Source organism: Stegodyphus dumicola, chromosome 1, assembly GCF_044657685.1.
Source record: "Stegodyphus dumicola isolate Sdum_Otavi_A_Nest chromosome 1, ASM4465768v1".
Taxonomy (NCBI): Eukaryota; Metazoa; Arthropoda; class Arachnida; order Araneae; family Eresidae; genus Stegodyphus; species Stegodyphus dumicola.
In genome coordinates, this window is record NC_140768.1 from 207629184 (window position 1) to 207642789 (window position 13606).

General features: G+C 33.7%; 1 protein-coding gene across 1 annotated transcript in view; it reads left to right on the forward strand.

Annotated features, from left to right (window-relative positions):
- The first annotated feature begins 429 nt into the window (after positions 1-429).
- Positions 430-13606, forward strand: part of LOC118205488 (uncharacterized) — a 67584-nt gene continuing 54407 nt past the window's right edge. Inside the window, exon 1 of the mRNA XM_085806915.1 lies at positions 430-493. Coding sequence (XP_085663041.1) covers positions 430-493 — 64 coding nt within the window. The remainder of the gene's footprint in view (positions 494-13606) is intronic.

Genomic DNA, 13606 nt, shown 5'->3' on the forward strand with positions numbered 1-13606 from the left:
TAACCAATCAGAAAGTAGTGGGGTTCTAATTGGTCGATATACGAATGTGAAATACAGAACTGCCCTCTAGTGGCAAAATGAAAAAATATGTATCTCTGCGAATAGGTTACAATCTTTTGACACCTATCTAAATAACCCAGTAATAAATCATAGGAAATTAATGTTTTTGCACATTGACTTTTTTTTATTGGTAATTAAGTTCAGTTCTCAAAAATAAAATAAAATTTTTTAAAAAAATGTGATATCTTTATTACAACTCTAATTTACAATTATGAAAGTAAATGGAAGAAACTTTATCTGTGAAGATAAAAAGCAAAATATATATATATATTAATTAACACGGTATAATGATGTAACGCAAATTTTCGTTAAAACTATCTTGTTGATAAAACTCAGTTAATTTATTATAATTAAGTGAAATAATAACTAATGTCCCTTTCATCAACATTCGGACAAAACCGCTTTGATAAGCCTTCCCCTCTGACCCCTGGAGGTAGGAAGTAAGATGGAGTATCCCTAAGAAAGTTTCCCCTGTACCCTGCTCTGAAGCACCGGCGATCCCTACGTGGTGAACAAAACATTGGGTCATTTACCATTGAGTTCAATGGGATTTGACGCGTTCGGATGTAAATATTTTGTAATTACATCGTAAATATACATATAAATGTATATATTTTCTTTTTCTACAACACTTCAGAGTCCTAAGTATATGAAAACAACATATTTTTAAACAACATTTTATTCTGAAAGGAATTAAATGCTACACAGGACAGTATTCTCAGAATGGTTTAATTTGAATAAAATATTTTCACCAGGTTTCGTTAATTACATTAGAAAAAAAATGAAGGTAATTCGATTTGATTCGGTTAAGGTACAAAAATTAAGATCAAAGTTTATTGTATTATTAATATTAAAATTATGCATTATTTCTTTTCTATTTATAGAGCTTCTTCCTAAAATACTTTCTTAAATATGACATGATTTTTTGGCTTCCGAGGCATCTTTTAAATCGAAAAATGTAAGTCAATTCATAATTAATGCTCAATTCGGTTCATTTTAAATTAGAGAATTATTAGGAATTAGCGAAATACTTTAAATAGTACTTGACTTTCTCTGAACATTTCTGAAAGGGAATAAAATAAGTTTTTTTTAAGTATTATTTAAAACTTGTAACTGAGTTATTATAAAATGTAAGGGGAATAATTCTTTTAATTATACATATCAGATTTTTTTTTACCCTTCATTTCAACAATACATATTCCAAAACTCTTTATTACGTTCTTAAGTGCGCATCTCATAGCATTTGCTTTACAATACCTTTTAACAGATTGCTTTCCACTACGAACAATTCTTGCTTAAATAGTTTTATAACGTATTTGTCAACAGGATTTCAATTTATGTTTACAATTCGATATTAAGGTTATTATATATTTAGATAACATTTATAATCATTATAAATTAGATATATTTAATAATTAGATTTCTTCACTGTACTTTTACAGTTATTTATAAGTGAATAAATTCTTCATTTCAAATATATTTATAAATAATTTAATGAATATTTATGTATTTTGTCAAAGGCAGATACATGCTTTTTGAAGCACATGCATAAATACCCATACATATTTCCTATTTTTCATTTCCGGCATGTGCAAATCTTTAATATCTGTGCATTCACTATATTTTTCGTGTAAAGTAATTTACACTAATTTAGAATATACCTGAAAGTTTTACATAAAAAATATATATGAAAGAATTTTAATGAAAATTTTAATTATTATTTCTAATACCCACTCAAAGGTCAGTTTTTCTTCAAAATTCCTCCACGATGGCGTCTCTCTCTTTAGGCAGATAGCCTTTGCATGCGTTACTCTATTTATTAAAAACTTAATCTGACCTATGTGCCTAATTACAAATAAGATATATAAAATTATAACGATATGTTTAAAATGAGCAGCACTAAAGCCTCTCCTATAAAAAATTTTAAAAGGTACATGTTATAATAATATATGGATGTGAAAAAAATTTGTTTTATTTAAAACATTTTGGCATTTGGAAAATAAAATAAAAGTAGCGAATACTCTATCAAGGGTATCGAAAGACGTATACAATTTTAAAGGTACCGTAAGAAATTTTTCATTTTTTAAGCATAACATTTATCTTAAAATCTATATTTTTGTAGTTCAACAGCTTAGAATTTTATAAAACAAATTCATAATCAAAATCGCTGTTGTTAGTTATCGAAAAATAACCAAGATGTGACTTTTGCGTAAATATCACTAAACTATACAAATTTCTGTTATCCATCACACTATGAATGTTTCTTTCATGCGAAAGTGTCCCTTTTTCGATTTGTATGGAACTGCCGTCTGTCGAAATACTATCAGAACCGTGTCAAGCGAGCTTCTGAATGTAAACAAAGAACACCCCATCTGGTGACCCAAGCTTCAAAGAAGTGCTTCACTTCTAGCTCTGGTTGGCCCCTCCTTCCTTTCCTACCTCCCTGCTCTGACCCATGGAGGTAGGAAGTAAGATGGAGTCGCCCTAAACAAGTTTCTCCCGTACCCTGCTCTGAAGCACCTGCGATCCCTGCGTAGTGACCAAAACATTGGGTCATTTACCATTGAGTTCAATGGGATTTGACGCGTTCGGATGTAAATATTTTGTAATTACGTCGCAAATATACATATAAATGTATATATTTTTTTCTACAACACTTCAGAGTCCTAAGTATGTGAAAACAACATATTTTTAAACAACATTTCATTCTGAACGGAATTAAATGCTATACTTTTCACAGGACAGTTTTCTCAGAATGGTTTAATTTGAATGAAATATTTTCACAAGTTTTCGTTAATTACATTAGAAAAAAAATTAAGGTAATTCGATTTTATTCGGTTAAGGTGCAAAAATTAAGATCGAAGTTTATTGTATTATTAATATTAAAATTATGCATTATTTCTTTTCTATTTATAGAGCTTCTTCCTAAAATACTTTCTTAAATATGACATGATTTTTTGGCTTCTTTTAAATCGAAAAATGTAAGTCAATTTATAATTAATGCTCTATTCGGTTCATTTTAAATTAGAGAATTATTAGGAAAATAGTATTTGACTTTCTCTGAACATTTCTGAAAGTGAATAAAATAAGTTTTTTTTTTTTCTTTTCTTTTTTTTTTTTTTAATTTTTTTTAAGTATTATTTAAAACTTGTAACTGAGTTATTATAAAATGTAAAGGGAATAATTCTTTTAATTATACTTATCAGATTTTTTTTAACCCTTCATTTCAACAATACATATTCCAAAACTCTTTATTACGTTCTTAAGTGCGCATCTCATAGCATTTGCTTTACAATACCTTTTAACAGATTGCTTTCCAATACGAACAATTCTTGCTTAAATAGTTTTATAACGTATTTGTCAACAGGATTTCAATTTATGTTTACAATTCGATATTAAGGTTATTATATATTTAGATAACATTTATAATCATTATAAATTAGATACATTTAATCATTAGATTTCTTCACAGTACTATCACAGTTGTTTATAAGTGAATAAATTCTTCATTTCAAAGACATTTATAAATAATTTAATGAATATTTAAGTATTTTGTCAAAGGCAGATACATGCTTTTGCAAGCACATGCATAAATACTCATACATATTTCCTATTTATCATTTCCGGCATGTGCAAATCTTTAATTTCTGTGCATTCACTATATTTTTCGTGTAAAGTAATTTACACTAATTTAGCATACACCCGAAAATTTTACATAAAAATATATATGAATATAATTTGAATGAAAATTATAAGTATTATTTTTAATACCCACCCAAAGGTCAGTTTTTCTTCAAAATTCCCCCACGATGGCATCTCTCTCTTTAGGCAGATAGCCCTTGCATGCGTTACTCTATTTAATAAAAACTTAATATGACCTATGTGCCTAATTACAAATATTTTAACATACATAATTTTATATTTACATTTAGCCATCAAGTTTCAAACTTTTCAAATCTTCTAGAAAATAAATTTTGGCAGATCTCTTTTAGCAATTTTCTTAAAATCTATATTTTTGTAGTGCAACAGCTTAGAATTTTATAAAACAAATTCATAATCAAAATCGCTGTTGTTAGTTATTGAAAAATAACCAAGATGTGATTTTTGCGTAAATGTCAGTAAACTATACAAATTGCTATTATCCATCACACTATGAATGTTTCTTTCATGCGAGAGTGTCCCTTTTTCGATTTCTATGGAACTGTCGTGTTTCGAAATACTATCAGAATTTTGTCAAGCAAGCTTCTGAATGTAAACAAAAAACACCCCGTCTGGTGACCCAAGCTTCAAAGCAGTGCTTCACTTCTAGCGCGGAATGGCCCCTCCTCCCTTTCCTACCTCCATGAGCAGAGCACTTGGAAGGGAGAGGGTGGGGTGTGGGATAAGAAGGCGTGGGAGGGGTGGGGAAGAGGAGGCTTGGAACATGGAGGTAGGAAATGTGGAGCTTCTATTGTTCCAGAATTGGCCTTTACCCACTACTTGTATCTTCAAATCTTTGAATAATATTTATATCATAGTGTAAATTAATTAGATTCATATCTAAATTTTCCACAGCGTTATTCATGTTCGTTTCCCGCAATGAAAATAACGTAAAAGTGGACTCCATAAAATCTTAAGCATTTTCTTCACATTTTTTCAATAATAATGTTAATTAATTTACGGGAAATGTGCTCGATTGTCGCATAAGTTTGCTTCGGGACCTCATCAGGCTCGAATGCCGCCAATTTAAGACAACTGATTTAGAGCACCCACTTTGAACAGGAGAACAACATCCTGTTCTGAGACCTAATTTGCATATCTGATGATAAAAGGAGCACTCTGTTGATAAAAATAGGCTTGAAATGCTCTTTGTAAGTAATCTTCGGAAAGAAATGGGTATTTTAAAATTCGAATTATGTGTGCATAATTTAAACGTTTTGTATTTTATTAAATTACTTATTTTTCGTTTACTTTAATAAATATAAAAGGTGAAAAGTATTCAGGGTTTTCTTGCAAATGTTCCGGTATACAAAAATTGTGAATCTTATCTCATTTATTTTGGTGCTAATTGATTAGCCAATCCAGTATCTTGGAATGAATCTGAGGTCTTTCATAAAAATAATGACTATCGGATCTTTAATAAAAATATTCTTTTTTTAACATTTTTCAATTAAAAGAATTTTTTATTATTTCATTATGGATCTGTCCAATAATTATCCTTCCTATTCTTCATTGCCTACACGCGTAAACAATCAATTTCGTAGAACAAACTGTTGAGGGCATTTGAAATATCTGAGTTCAATATTTAAAATATACTTTTACATAAACAATGCATTTACATACTCCTTATTTTAAACCAGATCAAAGAATTCTGAGTTCAGTAATAAACTGTTTTTGAGATGGTTACTAGTTTTTCAGTCTTCAAAGCGATTTAACTTATATTTTAAAATAACAATTTTTCAAAAAGCCAAGAATTGCTTTTATATTTAACAATAAGTTATGATGTTGGGAGGCCCCAACTTGTCAGCAACAGTAGTAGTGACTGCTATTGAACTGGAAATTACACAAACTCGTAAGAAGGGTTTAACTCCGTTTTTATTTCACTTTAGAAATCACAGTTGCGTTCACTTGACGCTCACAAACTACGCCGACCCGGCGGTTGAACAAAATAGACAAAAGTGCAACTGAAAATAAATGACAGGATGAATAAATAACGAAGTCCCTACGAGGCTCTATAATCGTCACTAACTTAACCGCGTTCTAAGATACAGCTGAGATTCAGCAAACTTTCTGATTAAGAATTTGAAAGATTCAACGAACTGCCGAAATAGGCACACAGGCCGAAACGCGCGGTTCTTAAAATTTCTACCTAGCAACCTTCACGCTCGCGATTCAAGAAGCACACTTACAATCTCGTTTCCCTTCTATTTAAGCTCAATTACTTCTGCTAAAATTTGAATACTCTGCGCGTTCTACTACGATTTACATACTCTGGCATTGGCAATTCTAGGGGAAAGTAAGGGCTTGACAGGAAAGATAGCTTAAACTTAAAATAAATGTTAGTTAAAATAAATATAAACCCTACATTTGCCGCTGCCAGAATTTCGTAAACTTGGAAGCAGGTCCTAGAAACGATCTGTTGAAAAAGTTTCCACATTCTGATCTAAAACTCAAGAGCCCCGTTTACATAAAACAAACTGTTTCCTATAAAATTACAATCATTTCTGTAAATGAATAGATTACCATTTCTTCTTAAAGGATCCTTTCTGGTCTTCAGCAATCAATCTTTTCTCTTCCTTCCAGCATCTGGAAGGAATAAGTATCAGTATCTTCTAAATACATTATGATTTACACTTTCTTAACACTGGATAAAGTTTTCGTTTTCGATCCTTTTGTTTTCCTTAATTAACTGCTTAATTCACATTCATTCGAGTATTCAAACGTGAATTTAACTTTACCCTGGTTCTCCACCATGTGTGGTGTCAAACGGGAATCTTCGTGTTTTTGTATTACAACACTTCCCCTAACCACAATGATTTGTTAGAATTCCAACAACCAAATATGACACACCTTAATCGACATACTGAAACTCGATGAGCTATGTTTAACATTCTTAAAATTCAAGTGTAGGTGGAGAACCCTACAAAACACATTCATTCTAATTTCCCCTCATTCATCTTTAGACATGCAGGCTTTCGCTCTAAAGCATGATTTTATCTACAGTTTAATACTTAAATTTGAATTCATTTCTTTTGAGCATTTACTTTTAGTATCTAAAATTTTATGCTTCTAGACTAAATTCTACTTTTACATAACTTTCAAGTATTTACCTATATTTACAAATTTCTAATACATATGATTTTTACAATTTACCATAAAATGAATAAGATAAAAATAAAATTTTACTTCATGCTTTTTTAGCCAAGCTGGCGGCACTGAAACTAACTTTTTCATTACTACAAGAATACGAAGTTATTTTACTTTCGGCCAAATTTTGGCTTTAACATAACAGAACAAGTCTTTCGACCAACTTGAACTGCTTGCTCTTAGATTTTACACTTAAAGAAAATAATGCTTTTGCCTTAGCTAAATGAAGTAAAACAAAACTAAGTCTCAACAGGGACAAACTGACTTCCGTCAAAACATAGAACTTCGTATTTACGCATAACCTTTCAGAACAAAAGAAAAAATTTATAGAAGATTTTACTTATCTTTGAGTTTTCGATGCTTGGAACTCCGACATTCTCTTCTCGTAAAATTGATCCCAAGTTATAGAATTCATAGAAGTCAATCTCCGCTTCTGGGTTTTTCGAGTTTCCTCCATGGTGACTTTTCTTTTTCGCCCTCTATACGCCGGCCTCTTGGGGTGGTAGTCTTCAGGTTCCTGTCTTTTCCGTTTGGCCCCTGGAAGGCTGGTCTTGGCGGCCTCCGGTCTGGATTCTTGCTTGAATTTGTTCTGTTGGTGCCAATCTTTTCGTTCCTCCTTCTGTCTTTTGTTCTCGTGAACGGCGGACTTGTTTGCTCCTGAGTATCTGGCCCTGGACGTGGTTACCTCGACGCAGAATTTTTAATGTGGAAAGTTGTATCTAGTCTTTTCCTATTTACCAAAGATTCTTTACGCGGCGGCGTTGATTTCCTGACTTCTTGAATGCTGGAATCTGACCATTTTCCTTTCTTCTTTTCGGGACCCTAGAATGACTTGTAGAAGGGCTAGGTTCCTCTTCTGTTCTCTGCTTCTTCGGTGGTGGAGCGGGTGGCTTTAATTCTGGAACTTCCACTTCTTTTGCTCTTGAATGCTGCAAGAAACTTTTAAGGATTTCAAAATCATTTTGATTATAACATTTTTTCACCTGGTCGGGACTTGCTTTACAGATTTCCCCCTCTCTCGTTCTTAAGGTACAATACGACTTCGTTGATTTCCTGTATTACATAGGGGCCTTCAAATTTTGGAGCCAATTTTGCAGTGAAATTATCTGGGGCACTTGATAAAGAAAATTTCCGCTTTAAGATTTTATCCCCTACTTTAAAATCTGCTTCAAGTCGTTTTCTATCATAGTAAAGTTTCTGTCTATTTCTTGCCGTATCCGAACTTTTAACCGCCTGATCAATGAGTTTCTGTATATCTTTTTGTTTGAATTCTTCCTCTCTTTGTTGCACAAAGAATAATTTATCTAGTGGCGTAATTAACTTACGTCCTAAAAATAATTTTGCTGGAGTTTTTCCCGTAGTATCATGATTTGCTGTTCTTAAAGCATAAGCTAGCTCATTTATGTAGCCATCCCAGCGCTTGTGATGTGTGCTAACATAACTTCGAATTATTTTTACAATATTTTTATTAACTCTTTCTGCGATGTTTGCTTGTGGTCTATACGGAACCATTTTGATATGGCGTATGCCAAGTCCAGTGCAAATGTTTTCGAAAATTTGGCTAACGAATTGCTTAACGTTATCGCTAATGACTTTTATCGGTGCACCGTATTTTAAAATGTATCTGTGTAAGAATGCATCTGCGACTGTTTTGGCTGACGCGCGTTTAAGTGGGACAATTTCTGTCCATTTTGAAAAATGATCTAGTATTACTAAAAGAAAACGATTCTTATTTAACTCACTCTGGGGGAAAGGACAAAAAGATCTATGCCTAAAATTTTATTCGGAAATGTAGCGCGAATGCTATTTAAGTACCCGGCCGGGCTGTAATTAATAACATTTATTAATTGACATTGATTGCAGGACCTGACATACGCAGTTACTATTTTGTATAATTGCGGGAAATATACCGCCTCGCGTACCCTTTTTATAGTTTTTTGACCCCTAAATGACCCGTTGTTTTCGCGTCGTGTAATTCCTTCAAAATGCTTAATCGAAGCGAGGCTGGGATGATTGGTCTATATTTGAAATTTTCGTTTGTTGCTTTCGTATAAAACAATAAATTATCTATTATTTCATAGTTTTCTGCTCTATTTCTTATCGCATCGATATCTGTGGGCTCAAAGCTTTCGGGGTCTTTCAAATACGCATAGATACTTCCAAATTCAGGATCAGCTTTCAATTCAGCAATAATTGTTTCTCTAGAATCTAAAATTTTTGAAATCAACACAGCGCATTTAAGTTCATTACCTTCATCGTCCAGTTTTATACGAGAAAGGGCGTCAGCTACATTGTTTTCCTTACCCGGTTTATATTTTATTATTAGATTATATTCTTGGAGTTTTAAAGCCCATCTTATTAACCTGGGCGTTAGGTTTTTTCCTCGAGTAAAGTCTACCAACAACCGCATTATCCGAAAAGACTGTTACTGGCGCTTTGCCGAAATAAACTCGAAATTTGTGTACAGCCATTAATACGGCTAATGTTTCTCTCTCTGTAGCTGTATAATTCTTTTGTGTATGATTCAACGTTTTACTAAAAAATGCCAAAGGATGGCTATTTTGCATAAGAACCGCACCCACAGCATAGTCCGACGCATCTGCTGCAATTTCCAGGTTTTCGTCCCCCTCGGGGAATTTCAAAACAGGAGCATTGATAAGCGCTTCTTTTAACCTTTCGAAAGCGGTATTTCCTTCCGCTGTCCACGTGAATTTACTTTTCTTTCTTTTGATTACTAACAAGGGTTCAACAATATTAGCAAAATCTTTTATGAATGACCGATAATAAGAACATAACCCAAGGAAAGAAGAAAGTTTCTTGGGAGGTGGGAAATTCTTGATTGCTTTTATTTTTGAATCTTGAGTTTCTATACCCTTTTGCGAAATTTTATAACCCAGATATTTAAGTTCTTTAGTTGCGAACTTGCATTTTGAGGCGTTAATTGTGAGACCGGCCTCTTTTAATAATATAAAAACTTCTTCTAGATCTTTAATATGTTGTTCCAACGTACTACTTGTTATAATTATATCATCTAGAAAGATTAAAGTCGATTTTCCTAGAACAGGCTTTAGAACAATGTCCATAGCTCTCTGGAATGTTGATGGGGCCCCACACAACCCAAAGGGCATGCGTAAAAATGCATAAGTGCCCGATTTTGTTATAAACGCGGTTTTATGTATGTCTTCGGGTCTCATAGCTATTTGATAGTAGGCAGACGTTAAGTCCAAAGTAGTCATGTATCTAGTAGATTTAATCTTTCTAATAATTTCCTCTATAACCGGCAAAGGGTAAACTGGGAATTTAGTAATACTATTCAGTTTTCTGTAATCGATAGCAAACCTCCAAGCCCTTTTATCCGAAGGAGGAAACTCGTTCTTTTTCCTACATAGTACGACTGGACTCGCGTACTCACTATTTATGGGCGTTATTACTTTGTTCTTTAACATTTCCTGAATATGTCCTTCTATGATTAGGTCTTTCTGTTTATCATAGCGATAAGGTTTAGTCCTATAGGGTTTGTCGACAGTTAACTGTATCTCATGCGTACTATTTGACAGCTGCCAGGCCGTTCTGAAAACAAGTTTGAAAAAGTACTCACCACTTGCTGGATGGCTTGACTTTCATGGTCATCCAAATGGCTAAGGTCAACTTGCGGTTGTTCCACTGATTTAACCACCCTCCGGTCCATCTCCAGCACTATAGAAGTGTCCTGAAATTTCAATTTGGCCCTCGCGGCCCTTAAAACCTCCATACCTAAAATAAGTGGATTTTGCAAATTTTTTACTACAAAAATTAATACTTTGAGGCTTTCATCTTTTACCTGTATGTTTAATGATAATTTCCCGATGCATTGACAGGATTTTCCTTGCGCCGCTATAATTTCTGCGTTTTTATTTTTAAATAATCGTAACCTATTAAAATTCTTCTTGAAAAATGTATCACTCATAAAATTACCTTCTGCCCCTGTATCAATGAAGGTTTCTACTGGTGCATCGCCAACCAGGACTTGTATAATCGGTAATTGTGAATTCTTTACCACGACCGTATTTTTATCTTCTTGAGGGTTTTTTCGAAACTTCCGGGATCTGGACCCTCGCTTTTACAGGCCCCTCTACTCGTTTAAAGCCTTCCTTTCAACTTCAGTCTTCTGGGTACGCGGACGGCTGTTTTCAAATTTCCTTTTTGGGCCTTGACCTTCGAGCTTTCCCCCAAAAGAGCGATTTGTGTTTCCGGACTGTTGATTTGAGGATTGCCTTCGGAGACCTGGAGAATACGATGCCCCTCTAGATTTTTCCGCTATTCTGCGGTTTTCGAACTTGACCGCCAACTCGATGAGCTCCTGCAAGGTGCTTGGGTTTCGGATTTCGAAGTAATCTTGGACAGCAGGTAGTAATCTTGGTAAGATTATTTCAATAATCTCTGCGTCGGGTTTCTTCCCATACAGCATGTTTATCAGCTTAACTTTACGCAGAATGAAGTCCGTCAAATCTTCCATATTACGTTGATAAAAACTATACAGTTCGGCTTCTAGCTTTGCTCGGTCTTTCACTATGGAGAAGGCCTTTAATAATCATATTTTGAAATTTTCAAAGGTATATGTTTGACCTCCGAATTCTTCTAATAAAAATTTCCCTATATTCTTCCACCATAGTGAGGCCTGTCCTCTTAGTGCAGACGTGGCAATGGCAACTTTTTGTCTTTCAGGCACAGGGTATAACTGGAAATGATTTTCTAGGCCTTCTAAAAATATCGCCACTGAATTTTTTCCATCGAAATTGACGTTTGGCTTGATCGATGCTCTCATCGTTTGGACCAGGTATCCAAATCTTTCTAACTGGTTCGCCATTTTTTGTTGTTGGAGTTGTACAGGAGCTTCCATCCAGTTTTCGGCCATCTCAGTTCGTAAAGTGTTCAGGCGCCAATATGATGTTGGGAGGTCCCAACTTGTCAGCAACAGTAGTAGTGACTGCTATTGAACTGGAAATTACACAAACTCGTAAGAAGGGTTTAACTCCGTTTTTATTTCACTTTAGAAATCCCAGTTGCGTTCACTTGACGCTCACAAACTACGCCGACCCGGCGGTTGAACAAAATAGACAAAAATGCAACTAAAAATAAAGGACAGGATGAATAAATAACGAAGTCACTACCTACGAGGCTCTATAATCGTAACTAACTTAACCGCGTTCTAAGATACAGCTGAGATTCAGCAAACTTTCTGATTAAGAATTTGTAAGATTCAACGAACTGCCGAAATAAGCACTCAGGCCGAGACGCGCGGTTCTTAATATTTCTACCTAGCAACCTTCACGCTCGCGATTCAAGAAGCACATTTACAATCTCGTTTCCCTTCTATTTAAGCTCAATTACTTCTGCTAAAATTTGAATACTCTGCGCGTTCTACTACGATTTACATACTCTGACATTGGCAATTCTATTGGAAAGTAAAGGCTTGACAGGAAAGATAGCTTAAACTTAAAATAAATGTTAGTTAAAATAAATATAAACCCTACAAAGTTATTGTCTGTTACTCTTATCTTGACACGGCAGTATTCTCTTCTTCAGTATGCTGTTACAAGACTCAATTTGAATTACTTCTAGAAGTATGAGATATCTATAACTTACCATAAAATTTGAAATTTCTCCTAAATTTCAATTTTGAGTCATTTTATTAACGTTTGTTTAACACTAAAAACACTTTAAATTTTAATCTAGTTATTATTTTTTCTATGAGATGAGAATTAATAATCCACGAAAACTTTTCCAAGCCATTTCTGTTTTTCAAATAAAAAAAACAGCAGAATTAAATTAAGAAGAAATCATCATCAAGTACTAAATTATTGAAGTATGAATGTTAATTTATGGATTCAAAGGCATTAGTGATCATAAACAAAAGAAACTGAAGCTAATTTTTAAATGATACTAGTGTTCTAAGACGGACATAACCAGAAAAATTCATTTTCATATTTCGCAGAGAATCACATAGAAAAGTGTTATGAATACCTTTTTAAGAACGAGACAGATTGCATAAAAAAAAGCGAATTGAATTTTTGAGAAAACGTTCACTAACTTGCATTTAATCTACACTTAACCTTGATCGAATTCTTCAGTTCATTGCTTGATTTTTGAACAGGGAGTGGTTTCCGAATACTAGAAGTTCGACACTAGTTCCAGCTCGAGAAAACAGCTTGGGTGTATGTTTGATTTTCGTGGATTTCGTTGTATTGTGAATACCAGCCTGTTTCTTTAAAGAGCCTCTCCTCTTAAGCAGGTAGCTCTCGTGTGTTTTTCCGTGTCCAAACAGCCTAACATGTTTTTGAACAGGATAAGTAAAAAAGAATCATCCTGTTCCAAACAATTACAGAAAGTAATTTAACAGTCACATATTTACCTCTAATACATTAAATTAGACTTCAACTATCAAAATTTCTAGTCAAACTATAAATGTGCTTCATGTGAGCTCCTGTTGTTAAACACAAATACAGTTTTACTGCCATTTTAGTCCGCCCACATCGGAATATATTTAATGTGGGTGAAAGTACAGCATGGATGATACAGATTTTGAATTCAAGATCGAGTTGCAGTGGTTTCATAAAACAGTATTTTTAGCATATCCTCCCCTCCTCAAAAATTCATAAGGACTAAGCTTCGGCGAATTCGGAGGCCAAGTGTGGAACTCACTATCATTTGACTCACTATC